Source organism: Pelodiscus sinensis, chromosome 2, assembly GCF_049634645.1.
Source record: "Pelodiscus sinensis isolate JC-2024 chromosome 2, ASM4963464v1, whole genome shotgun sequence".
NCBI lineage: Eukaryota > Metazoa > Chordata > Testudines > Trionychidae > Pelodiscus > Pelodiscus sinensis.
The window spans coordinates 108,780,200-108,794,922 of NC_134712.1; the positions used below are offsets into that span (position 1 = coordinate 108,780,200).

At 51.0% G+C, this 14,723-nt stretch overlaps 1 protein-coding gene and 1 long non-coding RNA gene across 7 annotated transcripts in view; one reads left to right on the forward strand and one right to left on the reverse strand.

Moving 5' to 3' along the window:
* Positions 1–542: 542 nt before the first annotated feature.
* Positions 543–2,440, reverse strand: LOC142827171 (uncharacterized). Its single transcript, XR_012901643.1, has 2 exons — positions 1,787–2,440; positions 543–827 (listed from the first exon to the last, which is right to left on the reverse strand). It is a non-coding gene; the product is annotated as an uncharacterized LOC142827171 (long non-coding RNA).
* Positions 2,441–2,542: 102 nt separating this feature from the next.
* TBC1D7 (TBC1 domain family member 7) overlaps positions 2,543–14,723 on the forward strand; it is a 29,702-nt gene continuing 17,521 nt past the window's right edge. The window contains exons 1-4 of one of the 6 annotated variants that reach the window (XM_075921237.1): positions 2,543–2,661; positions 9,068–9,199; positions 9,631–9,750; positions 10,534–10,614. In XM_075921237.1, the coding sequence (XP_075777352.1) occupies positions 9,639–9,750; positions 10,534–10,614 (193 nt within the window). In that variant the 5' untranslated portion in view covers positions 2,543–2,661; positions 9,068–9,199; positions 9,631–9,638. Of the gene's footprint in view, positions 2,662–6,621; positions 6,657–8,045; positions 8,139–9,067; positions 9,200–9,630; positions 9,751–10,533; positions 10,615–12,039; positions 12,173–14,723 lie in introns of those variants that run through there. The other 5 variants (XM_075921235.1, XM_075921238.1, XM_075921239.1 and 2 more) reach the window with 5 other exon arrangements.

Genomic DNA, 14,723 nt, shown 5'->3' on the forward strand with positions numbered 1-14,723 from the left:
GAACAGCCCCACACAGCTGCCATCCGCACCATGATGGGGTGCGCATACGGGAGGCCCTGATGGAGATGTTCTCCCAGGCCCCGCAGTAGGGTCGCCTCTGTCTCCCTTGACATCTCCCTCCTGTCCCCAACCCTTCTCTCCTCCCCTCCCTCTACCTCCCAACAAACAAACAATATAGTTTTTTTGGGAAAACGTCTGGAACTTTTTATTTACAATGGGGGAACTGGGAGGGGGAGGAGGCTCTGAACTGTGAGGGTGGGGAGCTATTGCTGGGAGGGGTGGTCCCTGCGACTGCCTCTGCGGGGGTGGACCACTTCGTGTGGTTCAGGCAGCATTGGGGCAGGTAGCATGGGGAGTTGGGCAGGATGGGGTGCATCAGGAGGGGGCATCGTGGGAGCAGGAGGAGCAGCAGGAGGGGGGTCAGCATGGGAGCAGGAGGAGCAACAGGAGGAGGGGGCATCATGGGAGCAGGAGGGGCAACAGGAGGAGGGGGCATCATGGGAGCAGGAGGGGCAACAGGAGGAGGGGCATGGGCATTGGCAGGGGAGGGATAGTGGGTGCATGGGGCAATGCCATGCCATAATGCACAGCATGCCCAATGTGTGCAGTGAGGGTGGCGATGGCATCACCGATGCGCTCGACCTGGGCCTGGAAGTGGCCCCAGGCCTGCTGGCGCCATTCCAGGTCTGCATCCACCTGGCGTGTGATGGCCGCCTCAATCCGTTTGATGGCCTGGAGCTGCCGGAACAGTCGGCTTGGTGCCTGGGTGGTTGGGGGTGCTGCCACTGCCACAGGGCTGGAGGGTCCCCCGCTGTTGCTTGATCCCACTGCAGGGAATAGAGGAAAGGATGGGTCAGTCAAGCACCCCATGCCCTCTGCCCCTGAGCCCAGGTGACACCACAGTACTGTGGCTTGGGCCCACTTATTCCCCGCGTGTTGTATGTTTGCATACAGGACTTCCCCTGGAGTAAGGTGCTCCTCCATGTATTGTAACCAGCGGTCTGTGTGCTGGCCCCTCAGGGGGTGGGTGAGTGTGGGTGGGCGGTGTTAACCTGTGGAACTCCCTGCTGGGGGAGGCTGTAAGGCTTTGGGCTAATCAATGGTGTTTGACAGGGAGCAAGATGAATCTCCACACAGTGCCTGGGAGCATATATGGCCTACGTGGTTGGGGCTCTCAGATCCCCATCATGTGGATGTCTCCTGGATGGAACCAAGGGTGACTGGGGAGTGCACCATCCTTGCAGCAAAACTCAGGTGGCCCTAGGGCTGGCCTGAGCGCTTCCCTCCTTCCCCTCCCACTAGCCCTCACACACGTAGCCTAGGGACATGTGTGGCCGCAGTGGGGCCTTCCCTCATGGGGCCAGCCAAGGCACCGGGAGCAGGCGAGGGGCTCAGTGGGGGCCACGCTCACAGGGCTGTGTCGCTGTGGTTTTCCCAGAAGCAGCTGGCTGGGCCACACAGCCCAGGCATAGAACAGTGTGCTGTTCTGTGTGCTGCACCCTTTGGGAGGTGTGGGCTCTGGCCTGAGCTGCTGGCTGGTTCCAGCCGGCATACACCCTTCCCCCCCTGGTCCAGATGTGTGCGAGCTGCACGGTCCCAGGCATGCCCTGGAACTGCCTGCGGCAGCCACACGCTGCTCAGTCACCAGGCTGCACGTGGTTGCACGTGCTGCATACTGGTATGGTACACAGCGTGCAACTCACGCTGCCTGAGTGACGCGCCTTTCCCCTTCCTCCCAGGTGCCTAGCTCCCCCCTGCCCTTGTGAGTGCAAAGTGCAACACTCACCAGTGGATCCTTCCCTGGCCTCTGCTGACGCACAGGAGACGTCGAGGCTGTCTGAAAGGACCTCTAGGGGGAGGCTCACACTGCTCCCCTGGTCCTCCTCCTGCTCTAACCCACTGGGCAGCTCTTCCTCATCCCCTGCCTCGCTGGGCGCCTGCAGGTGTCCACTGGCACTGACAGTCTCTGGGGTGCTGCCTCTCCCGGGATGTCGTGGAGCCGCTGGTAATGGGGGTTGCTGTCGGCCCCTGGCCCCCGCTGGCCTGGACACAGCCCAGGTGCAGCTCCTTGACCTCAGCCCCGACCTGCTTGAGGGTCCGGGCTGGATGACCCTGGTGGGCGAGCGCCTTGGCCATTTGGCGGAAGATGCCAGCGCTGCAGCCCTGGGACATGGAGGGGCCTCTGCCTCTTCCCATTGGGCCAGGAGGGCCTCAAGCTCCCCCGGGGACCAGGAAGGGGCGCGCCGCTTTGTGCCCCTGCGCGGGGGGGGGGGGGGGGGTGCGGATGACTGATGCCCCCCTGGAGCGGCCACAGGGGCTCGTGTCCTGCAGGGCTCTCGGCTACCCCGCCCCTCGCGCAACGTCGCGCGGCCGCTGCAGCCCCGGCCCGGCCGGGACCAACGCTCGGGGCAGCGACTCCTCCCAGTCCCGCCGGGGGGGGGGGGAGGGGGGGGGCCGTTGGTCGGACTCCCGCTCAGCTGGGGGGGGGGGTCGGATTTCAGCGCGCGCGACTCTGCCCCGCCCTCAGCGCCGCTCCCGAGGCCCGGCCGCCAGCCCCGCCCCCTCCCGCCGGCGCCTGCGCGGTGCGCGGCCCCTCCCCCGTGTGTCCGGGCTCGGCGGGGCCCGCAGCGCGGGCAAGGAGCAGCCAGCGCCCGGCGCAGGGTTTGCATCGGGGCGGGGCTGCGGGGCGGGGGTGGCGCTAGTCCTGGTTCCCAGCCCCCCTCCCCCACCCCCTAGAGACCCCGCCCATCGCCACCCCCAGCTGCGTAGCGCCACCCAGACCCCATGGACCCCTTCCCCTCTTCGGCAGCGCCCCGCTGCCGCCCTATAGCCACCCTCAGCCCCATAGCCCCCTGCCATTGCCCTATAGCCACCCTCAGCCCCATAGCCCCCTGCCATTGCCCTATAGCCACCCTCAGCCCCATAGCCCCCTGCCATTGCCCTATAGCCACCCTCAGCCCCATAGCTCCCTGCCATTGCCCTATAGCCACCCTCAGCCCCATAGCTCCCTGCCATTGCCCTATAGCCACCCTCAGCCCCATAGCCCCCTGCCATTGCCCTATAGCCACCCTCAGCCCCATAGCTCCCTGCCATTGCCCTATAGCCACCCTCAGCCCCATAGCCCCCTGCTATTGCCCTATAGCCACCCTCAGCCCCTATAGCACCCTGCTATTGCCCTATAGCCACCCCTCAGCCCCATAGCCCCCTACCATTGCCCTATAGCCACCCTCAGCCCCTATAGCACCCTGCTATTGCCCTATAGCCACTCTCAGCCTCTATAACCACCCTCAGCCCCATAGCACCCTGCCATTGCCCTATAGCCACCCTCAGCCCCATAGCACCCTGCTATTGCCCTATAGCCACCCTCAGCCCCATAGCACCCTGCTATTGCCTTATAGCCACCCTCAGCCCCATAGCACCCTGCCATTGCCCTATAGCCACCCTCAGCCCCATAGCACCCTGCCATTGCCCTATAGCCACCCTCAGCCCCATAGCCTCCTGCCATTGCCCTATAGCCACCCCATAGCACCCTGCCATTGCCCTATAGCCACCCTCAGCCCCATAGCACCCTGCTATTGCCTTATAGCCACCCTCAGCCCCATAGCACCCTGCCATTGCCCTATAGCCACCCTCAGCCCCATAGCACCCTGCCATTGCCCTATAGCCACCCTCAGCCCCATAGCCTCCTGCCATTGCCCTATAGCCACCCCATAGCACCCTGCCATTGCCCTATAGCCACCCTCAGCCCCATAGCACCCTGCTATTGCCTTAAAGCCACCCTCAGCCCCATAGCACCCTGCCATTGGCCTATAGCCACCCTCAGCCCCATAGCCTCCTGCCATTGCCCTATAGCCACCCCATAGCACCCTGCCATTGCCCTATAGCCACCCTCAGCCCCATAGCACCCTGCTATTGCCTTATCGCCACCCTCAGCCCCATAGCACCCTGCCATTGCCCTATAGCCACCCCTCAGCCCCTATAGCACCCTGCCATTGCCCTATAGCCACCCTGAGCCCCATAGCACCCTGCTATTGCCTTATAGCCACCCTCAGCCCCTATAGCACCCTGCTATTGCCCTATAGCCACCCTCAGCCCCATAGCACCCTGCTATTGCCTTATAGCCACCCTCAGCCCCATAGCACCCTGCCATTGCCCTATAGCCACCCCTCAGCCCCCTGCCATTGCCCTATAGCCACCCTCAGCCCCTATAGCACCCTGCCATTGCCCTATAGCCACCCTGAGCCCCTATAGCACCCTGCCATTGCCCTATAGCCACTCTGAACCCCATAGCACCCTGCCATTGCCCTATAGCCACCCTCAGTCCCATAGCACCCTGCCATTGCCCTATAGCCACCCTCAGCCCCTATAGCACCCTGCCATTGCCCTATAGCCACCCTGAGCCCCATAGCACCCTGCCATTGCCCTATAGCCACCCTCAGCCCCATAGCACCCTGCTACTGCCCTATAGCCACCCCTCAGCCCCATAGCACCCTGCTATTGCCTTATAGCCACCCTCAGCCCCATAGCACCCTGCCATTGCCCTATAGCCACCCTGAGCCCCTATAGCACCCTGCCATTGCCCTATAGCCACCCTGAGCCCCATAGCACCCTGCCATTGCCCTATAGCCACCCTGAGCCCCATAGCACCCTGCCATTGCCCTATAGCCACCCTCAGCCCCATAGCACCCTGCCATTGCCCTATAGCCACCCTCAGCCCCATAGCACCCTGCCATTGCCCTATAGCCACCCTCAGCCCCATAGCACCCTGCTATTGCCCTATAGCCACCCCTCAGCCCCATAGCACCCTGCTATTGCCCTATAGCCACCCTCAGCCCCTAGAGCACCCTGCTATTGCCCTATAGCCACCCTCAGCCCCATAGCACCCTGCTATTGCCCTATAGCCACCCTCAGCCCCATAGCACCCTGCTGTTGCCCTATAGCCACCCTCCGCCCCTATAGCCACCCTCAGCCCCTATAGTACCCTGCTATTGCCCTATAGCCATCCCTAAGCCCCATAGCACCCTGCTATTGCCCTATAGCCACCCCTCAGCCCCATAGCACCCTGCTATTGCCCTATAGCCACCCCTCAGCCCCATAGCACCCTGCTATTGGCCTATAGCCACCCTCAGCCCCTATAGCACCCTGCCATTGCCCTATAGCCACCCTCAGCCCCTATAGCACCCTGCCATTGCCCTATAGCCACCCTGAGCCCCATAGCACCCTGCCATTGCCCTATAGCCACCCTCAGCCCCATAGCACCCTGCTACTGCCCTATAGCCACCCCTCAGCCCCATAGCACCCTGCTATTGCCTTATAGCCACCCTCAGCCCCATAGCACCCTGCCATTGCCCTATAGCCACCCTGAGCCCCTATAGCACCCTGCCATTGCCCTATAGCCACCCTGAGCCCCATAGCACCCTGCCATTGCCCTATAGCCACCCTGAGCCCCATAGCACCCTGCCATTGCCCTATAGCCACCCTCAGCCCCATAGCACCCTGCCATTGCCCTATAGCCACCCTCAGCCCCATAGCACCCTGCCATTGCCCTATAGCCACCCTCAGCCCCATAGCACCCTGCTATTGCCCTATAGCCACCCCTCAGCCCCATAGCACCCTGCTATTGCCCTATAGCCACCCTCAGCCCCTAGAGCACCCTGCTATTGCCCTATAGCCACCCTCAGCCCCATAGCACCCTGCTATTGCCCTATAGCCACCCTCAGCCCCATAGCACCCTGCTGTTGCCCTATAGCCACCCTCCGCCCCTATAGCCACCCTCAGCCCCTATAGTACCCTGCTATTGCCCTATAGCCATCCCTAAGCCCCATAGCACCCTGCTATTGCCCTATAGCCACCCCTCAGCCCCATAGCACCCTGCTATTGCCCTATAGCCACCCCTCAGCCCCATAGCACCCTGCTATTGGCCTATAGCCATCCCTCAGCCCCTATTGCTCCTGCTGCCTTATAGCCAGCCACCCCATAGCTCCTATAGCACCCTGCTTTCCTATAGCCACCCCATAGCCTCTATAGCTACTCCTCAGCCCCATAGCACCCTGTTGCCATCTTATAGCCATCCCTCTGCTTCTATAGCACCCTGATGTCATAGCACCCTTCCTTTAGTGCCCCAATCTGCCTATAGCAGCCCTGCAGCTCCTATAGCACCCTACTGCTCCACAGCCACCCCATAGTCCCTATAATGCACCACTGTCCCCCAATAAAAACCTCTTGGCTCCTATAACACCCTGCTGTCATCCTATAGTCACTCTATAGCCCCTGTAGCACCCTTTTGTCCTATAGCCATCACCTAGTCCCAATATCCACCCCACTTGCCTACTGTCGCTATCCAGTCTCTATAGCTTCCACACAACACTATTCTCTATAATATCTGTTCATCTGCCCTCCCTGTTCTGCTACCCATCCCTCTCAGCCATTTCCTCCTTCCATACCACCCACTTTCTGCAGTACTTCCCCATGAGCCATTCATCCATTCCCTGTAGGTCTCATTTTCTTCCAACCTGTCAACATTTATCTTCTGCAGCAGGCAGCTGTTCCCTTGTCTCAGCCACCCTTTACCCCACATAGCTCCACCGTTCTCTCACTCTGTACATCTGGTATCTCTCTTAGGTGTCAAACACCTTTGGCCCCAATGGACAAGGCAGGTAAGGAGAGAAGATTGGTGTGAATTGAAGTGCCTGTGTTAGTAGTTTTAATTTCATCCCCTGCTCCCTTCTATCTCCCTCACTTGCTCTCCTCCACCCTCACTCACTTTTGTTGGAATTGGGGAGAGGGGTGCGGACTCTGGGCTGGGACTGAAAAGTTTGGAGTGTGTGTGGGGATCCTGGGGCAGGGATCCTGGCTCTGGGAGGGGGTTCCATCAGGGATGGGCTTTGTGGAAGGGGCAGGGACCACAATCCACTGAGTTTCCAGGATCAACCAGTCTATCACAATCAACCTGTTGGTGACTGCTGCTGTGCTAATGCACATAGCCATATAAAGTGCATGGCAGAAGATGACTGTTCCTCTTTTTTTGCAAAAAATTAATAGCAAGGTGGTGTAGTTAAGAGAATATGAATTTTCAAAAATATGCTAAAGGTTTGTTATGAGGTATTATAATCAATTAGACTCTGATTGTCATACTAACAAAGTACACTTTGTTTTTCAGTTATTTGATATGATAATTAGCAAATAAGCCTCTTAGGTCATCACCTTGCAAACATTTAGGCATGCTCTGTTATAAAGTTATAAACAGACTTGGCAAAATTCAGTATTTATTTTTTATAATGTTTTATGATTTTGATGGTTTTATAGATATTTTGTATTTATTTTTATCAATTTAAATTTTTACAGATGTAGAAATTATGGAAGGGTCAGACAGTGAGTGGATGTTGTCTTTCAAAAAGTTAAATCTTTATGCTTCTTAAAACAAATTAAGATTACATGTCAAAATATACAAACTAAATATTGTTAAAGAAAACTATTAGCAGCATGTTTATTACTTTGATTATTGTCAGTGAAAATATTTTCCATCCATTTCTGCATGTTCAGGAATATTGACATTCATTGACGCGTACCAATAAAAATCTAATTTTTCCAGGCCTGGTTATAAAGACTCAGAGAGGTAGCCATGTTAGTAACTGAAAATACTTAAAAAACGAACAAATGGTCCTGCAGCACTTTAGAGGCAACCACAAATATAGATGGTATCATAAGCTTTTGTGGGCACAACCCACTTCTTCACATGAGTGGAGCAAGAGGCACAGAGGGGCACAGAAACTCTGAAGAAGAAATGGGTTGTGCCCACTAAAGCTTATGATACCATCTACAGTTTTTGGTAGTCTCTAAAGTGCTGCAAGACCATTTGTTGTTAAGCTTTTTTTCTAGTTATAAAGAGGCAGTACTCTGCTTGCATCATGCTTGGCTGTTGTTTGATAATATTTTATTACTCATTCCTAAATTGTTGCCTTTTACATTGAATAACGTGATGATGTGTTTCCTGAGAGTGAAAATATTTACGTAAAACCAATTAAATTATGGGTTTTTTTCTGCAGAAGTCTCTTAACTGTAGACAGTTTTTCCTGTTCAGTTGACCATATGAAGTCAAGATTTTAAAGTTGTTTGGTGGCCTGCCCAAAAATAAAAATGTAGGTTTTCCCCCCTCCCCAATTTTGGGGGATATAATCTGATTCTTAAGTAAATCAAAATTAAATATTAACTGTTATTACTACAGTGACAGTTTAAATAACATTCCTCTTCTCTGAACACTTGTACCATGGTTTAAAAGTTTTTCATAGTTAAGTTTTTCTTATTTTTAGCCTTCTGTCACTGTTGATTTAGTTGTGCCTGTGCTTTAATATCGGGTAAAATGTCACTCCACCAACTGTAAGAGAGCTGAGACTAATTTGTTATCTAAATAATAGAGCTTATACTCAAGTAAAAATTCAAAACTCTTTGGGGGCAGGAATGATTTTTTTCTTCCTGTGTTTATTGTACCCTTAGCAGTAGAGGGCCCAGATTTCTGAATGAGGCTTTTGGTTACTGCTGGAATAAAAATTAATAAATATACCCAAAGAGGAATAGATGACCAATAATGTGACTAGTGTCTCTGTAGTTTGAATTTTAAACATGATCTAATCAAACACAATAAACGCAAACTACTACTTAATTTTGGGTGCTAATTTTGGCCCTGATCCAACAAAGACCTACACACAGACTTAACTCAAAACATGGTCTCATCTGCAAGACCAGAGCCTTTGTGTATATCCATAAATACTTTTTGTTACTGGTCTTTCTACAAGCCACTAGAGAATAGTAGCTGGAAAGGCTCTATGTTTGTGCCATTCACTCAAAAATGATCTTGTCAGATTTGCCATAATATTTTTGGACATAAAAGTCAGGATTGTTTTTCATTGCTCTGATTTCCAGAATAGTGCTTCTTATCCTTTGGAGCCTCTCTAAAAGATCAAATCCAATTACAGTGAAAATTTTCTATCACAAAATATAATATACACATTATATAATATACAACATATTTTTAAGATAGGGATAATTTATGTTTATTTCTTTGATCTAGAGTTCCAGACTGACAAATTCAGGGTTGTGGTTGTTACAGTGCATGATGACAACATGAGCATCTTATTGAAATCTGCACAGTCTTCATTCATCCACCTCTGTCCTCTCTGAGCTTAATGCTATTTTGGCTGATGTAGGTTTGGCCTGTCTGTGGCTTCCTCATTTTATCATTGTGTAGTAGGTACTGACAGCTTTACTTGTCTGGATAATAATTCTACTTGTCCAAGGCTGTTAGGGCAGCCAGATTTTTCACCAAATAAATATAAATTGTTTTAATTGATTTTACAAAACAAAGTGTCTTTATTTTTTTAAAGCAATATCACTTATTGCCCAGTTTATTCTCCCTTAGACTTGCCCTACTTAGTCCAAAGTCTGTTTTTCATTGGTGTCTGCCTAAGGATGCGTGTATCTTAAAGGTCTTTCAAATTTACTGGGTGTTATTCATGACATAGGGATAAAGGAAATTAATTCTTATCAATATACAAAGGCAGTTTTCTTTAAAGTAATAACACATTATAGGATGTCTTTTTTTTTTTTATCCTCACCATCTGCTACTTTCTCCAGAATGAAACATGGCTGAAGATTCTCAGAGAAACTTCCGCTCTGTCTACTATGAAAAAGTGGGATTTCGTGGTGTTGAAGAAAAGAAATCATTGGAAATCTTACTGAAGGATGATCGGTTAGGTGAGTTGATTCTACTATTTCATGTACTTTCTGGGCATGATTTTTGGTTGTACTGAAAACTCACAACTCTAACTGAAGTCTATAATAGCTGTAGGTGCTTAGCACCTCTGATAATCAGGTCCTTTATCTTTAAACTTGTTATGTTTTTTACTGTGATATTAATAGTAACATTGTGTAGGGAGCATCACTAGAACCATTGGGGGTATTCAAGACTTCAGTGGTACAGATAGCTTTGTAAAGGTGCATTTGAGAAGCAGTGGATATTTTATTTAAAACCTCTTGCTTATTTTTCTCTTTATGTCCAAGATACTGAAAATATTAGCGTGAAAATTATTTTTGTTCAGTAGTTGTAATTCCTACTCCTCAAGGTCACAATTCATTGCGATATAATTATTATTTCTGCTGGTCCCTGTGATGTGCTAAGTCAGCCATAGAATAGAAAGCTAGACATGCTCTCTGCACCAAAGAGCTTAATTGTGGAGGTAGTAACACATTTTTCAAAAGTGTTTAAAATGTATTTTTTGTATGAAATCTAATTTGCCTATGATTTGGTTTTTAATCAGTCTAAGCTTTACATTTTCAGCAGACTCATTGGAGCAGTTTGCCACTTCTGTCCAATTTGAAGTAAAACCAATTGGCTTTTATTGATACGTTGTCCTTTTAAAGTGCAATTTGCACATGTAGAGCTGAAACTAAAGAATTGCCCTCTTTAGGTGAATCTGTGCCACAATTGACAGTATTTCAGATGTAAAATTTTTTGAAAAATATTTATTTTCTTTACAGATATTGAGAAGCTTTGCACATTTAGTCAAAGATTTCCTCTCCCATCTATGTATCGTATCCTGGTGTGGAAGGTGCTTTTAGGTATGACACGTAAGACTGATTTTTAACTGTAGAAATAAGAATAAGCTCGATATTTGTCAGTTGTTTGGGGATAGTAAAGACACGGAATATTCTATTTTATGACCAGTTGCAAGTGATAGATATGGGTCCACTTTCTGGAAACACACAAGTTTCGCACAGAGCATTTAATGAACACGTGCAAGTTAATAGTGATTTGACTTTGTTTTATCATGTTTACATATGCATTTGGAAAATTTGTATATGCAGTTTTACAGAAATAGGTAATTGAATTTACCTTTTTGTGTTTGGAAAGTTAGTGTGGGTAAAGTTAGAGATTCAAAATAAATAGCAGACATAGGGTTTTTCAGTACAGGCAGTCCCCGACTTACGTGGATCCGACTCACGTCGGATCCCTAGATACGAACGGGGTGAGGCAACTCCCGCACATGCGCAGCAGCATTCCCGGGGCTCGCTCACCTGGGTCCTAGGATCCTCCTCCTCTTGGGGCCGGCTCCGACTGGGGTCCCGCAGAGCTGCCGGGCAGAGGAAAAGTGCCTCCCCACGCCCGCTGCCCCCTCCCCTGAGCAACAGGCTGCGGAACAGCAGACAAAAGCAGCCTCTCTGCCCCTCCTCCCCTCTATACATGCCGGGCTCCCGGAGCGCAGCAGCGTCCCCAGGGCTCGCTCACCTGGGTCCTAGAATCCACCTCGTCCTCCTCTTCGGCCGGCTCCAACTGGCCTCTGCCTGCAGCAGCTGGCCACAGGGACAGGGATCCCGCAGAGCTGCCGGGCAGAGGAAAAGTGCCTCCCCACGCCCGCTGCCCCTCCCCCGCGGCCTCGCATCCTGCACGCCTCCCCCCTCCCCCCCTGCCAGCAACAGGCTGCCGAACAGCAGACAAAAGCAGCCTCTCCGCCCCTCCTCCCCCTATACATGCTGGGCTCCCTGGGCAAACAAAGACTCCACCAAAACAAACAAAGTGCTGGCCTCATTGTGTTAGCAAAAAAAGGACCCTCCTCCTAGAACCCTGGGTGGTGTGTGGAAATAAAGCTATTAGCTCAAAGCATGGTGCAGAGCTGTTTGGTATTTGATGAGTTACTCCTTTAGTCCTGAGTTTGTCACAGGGACAGAAATAGATGTGAAATCTTCTGAACAGGGGAACAGACAGCAAAACAAACATTAGAGGGGAGTTAACCTTTCCCTATGCTATCCAAAACTAAAAAAAATGTTTGGCTAGAGTTTCCCCTACAATATGTACCAGTTCCGACTTACATACAAATTCAACTTAAGAACAAACCTACAGTCCCTATCTTGTACGTAACCCGGGGACTGCCTGTATTGTCAAAAAAATTAGATGTGTACATGAAACTGAATCTATGACCAAAGTTGATTTAAACAGTTAGGGATTTGCATTGAACTGATTATTTAATAGCATATATCTATGTTTAGACTCCCTGTTGTAGTGAGATTTCCAACAAGGTTTAGCTCTGATTTTGCTTTTAATGTTGAATGATATTTGCCATTAGAGAAGAGAAGGAAACCGGGACCATAAATAGGCCACATCCTAGATTCTGTGTGGCAGGTAAGTCAAATTACTAATTCCAACAGTATTACAGTGTTTCAAAACAGCTTCTTCAGTTTATTGGATTTATTAGGTGTTCGCTAACAAAGGTGGAAGTATGCAGAGCTCAAGAATAGTAATAATTCTTAGAACAATGAATGCACCACATTTCATCTTTGGGATGGTTTTCAAACATTAGTTAACCTTAAAAGAACATTGCCAGTTTGATTTTTTTTTTTAAATCCTCAATTAAATTTAATATATAGAAGGAGAATGTTTGTATGTTTGTGCTCTAATAACTTGGATGCTATAAGACCTACTGCAACCAAACTTTTCATGGGATAACCTTTCCTCCAGGAGAAGGTTTTCAGCTACTGTGGGAGGGAAGAGATGAGAGACTGACGCCTCTCCCCAGCGTTGCACGGAGCTTGGCGGTGCAGGGAGTAGCAGCTTCCCTTCCATTGCTGGAAGCATATGGAGGCTCCTCTTCAATACTGCGATTGGCTCGGGCCCGGCAGCCGACCAGCAGGTGGGCAGATTACTGCCGGGGCTTGCTCTAGGCGGAGGGGGTGGGGCTGGTGTTACCGCTCAGCTGCCACTTTGAAAAAATGTCTGGAAGGAGGTGCATGAGGGGGAGGGAGGGGGGGAATGAATGGGGTGGGAGCTGGTCTGGAGGGGCTGGACTGTTGGGTGAATGGGGGGTGGGGCTGGATCATTGGGGGTGGGCTGGTCCGGGGGGGCTGGACTGTTGGGAGTGAGTCGGGGGGGGGGGAGGCCAACTGGGGGGGGCTGGACCATTGGGGGCAAGTGGTGGGAGTGCAGGATTGTAGGGGGGTGGGGCTGGACCGTTGGGAGAGGGCAGGATTGTAGGGGGATGAAGGAAGTGGGGCTGGACAATCCTGCAGGGAGTGAGTGAGAAATGAAGCCCATGGTGGGGGGGGGGGTCTCCTTTGAGGGGCACTGGCCCAAGGGGCAGCACTGGATGAAGCTGGGTGGGTGAGAAGTTAATCCAAGGCTGCGGGATCCTTCAAATCTGGGCACTGGTCCTGGGTTTGATACTGGATGATCCTGGAGGGGGTGAGAGATACAGTCCATGGGAGGGGCAGCTGGTCAAGGGGGTAGTGCTGGATGAGGGACTATAGAGGTGCCAGCAGGGCTCAGGTTGTTGACTCATCAAAAAAGTTGGGAGAAGAGTTTGAGGTGTCACCTTGAAATCTCTCAGATTCAGTAGGGCCAGCCCCATTGATTGAGGCATCCCTATACTCAGCTCTTGGATGAGAATTTGCAGACACAGCATGCCTATCCCCTACTAAAAAAACATTAGCTTCTACAAGGATAATTAGCAAAAACACCATCTGATAGGAAGCAAAACATTGCACTATTGAGGAGGGGCCTCAATATGCTTCCAGCAATGGAGGGGAAACAAGCCATGGTGATTTGGGGGCTCTCCCTTCCACTGTGCTTTTAATGGCTCCAAGACATGACATGGGAAGAAAACAGAGACAGAGTTTCTATTGTGACTTTTGTATATAAGTTTGCCAAGTTAAATAGCTCTAATTCTCAACATCTCAATGTCTCTTTTCTGAGTCAGAGATTTTGCTTTATGCAGCAGTAGAAAAGTATGGGGGTCTGCCATAATGGCCAGATGTCAGGCACTGGCAGCTACAGTGTGGCTGGAGGCTGTCAGGACCAGCTTCTGTTTTTCTAAATTTTGTTCCTCCACTTTCCCGGGCAACGCCGGGTAAGTCCAGCTAGTCCCTAATAATGCTTTAATTTATTAAAAATAACTTCTGGAATCTGTTTTTTAACTATTTGTTTGTCAGCTTTATTCACTTGCTATCCTGACAATAAAAATAGAATGCGGTTCGGACCTCTATAATCTGGACTTTCCTCATACAGCAACATCCATGGTCTGGTGTCTGTGGGTGCTTTGGGGCAAGAGCATTCATGGGAAAACGCTGGGGCCTCATGCTCACCACTCCCTTCCCACCCTCCCAGAGCTTCTGGAGCATAGCAAATAGCTAATTTGCAGTGTTCAAGCTCAAAAAGTGAGGAGCAGGAGCAGGGATGATGGGTGTGTGGTTGGGGGAAGAGGCAGGTGGCTGCAGAGTCCTGTGCCCAGAGGCCATGAGTAATCCCATGACCGGCAGTGGGGGGCGGGAAATGCAGCCCAATAGCCACAGGATTCTGCTGCTAGCCTTGGGGCTGCTAGCCTTGGGGCTCTTGGCCTGGCTTCCATCTGTGGGATTCCATAGTCACCCTGCCTCTTCTTCAGGTGCCCCAACCCTGCTCTGTCAGTGTGGCCCTTCTGCTGCTGCCAGAGCAGAGCTTCGCAGCTTGTGGCAGCAGAGGGGCTGGCATTGACCTCCCCATGTCTGGCAAATTCCCTGGTTCGGTACCATTCATGTTCTGAGAGTGCTGGACCAGGGATGTTCAACCTGTAGTAAATGTCAGCCCTGAGCTCATTTTCACTTCCTGGCTATCATGTACCAACAGGGTGCTTTAGTATCTGGGTTGCAAACAGTGTAGTGGAATATTTAAATCCTGTCTAAAACTTTTCTTATTAAATATA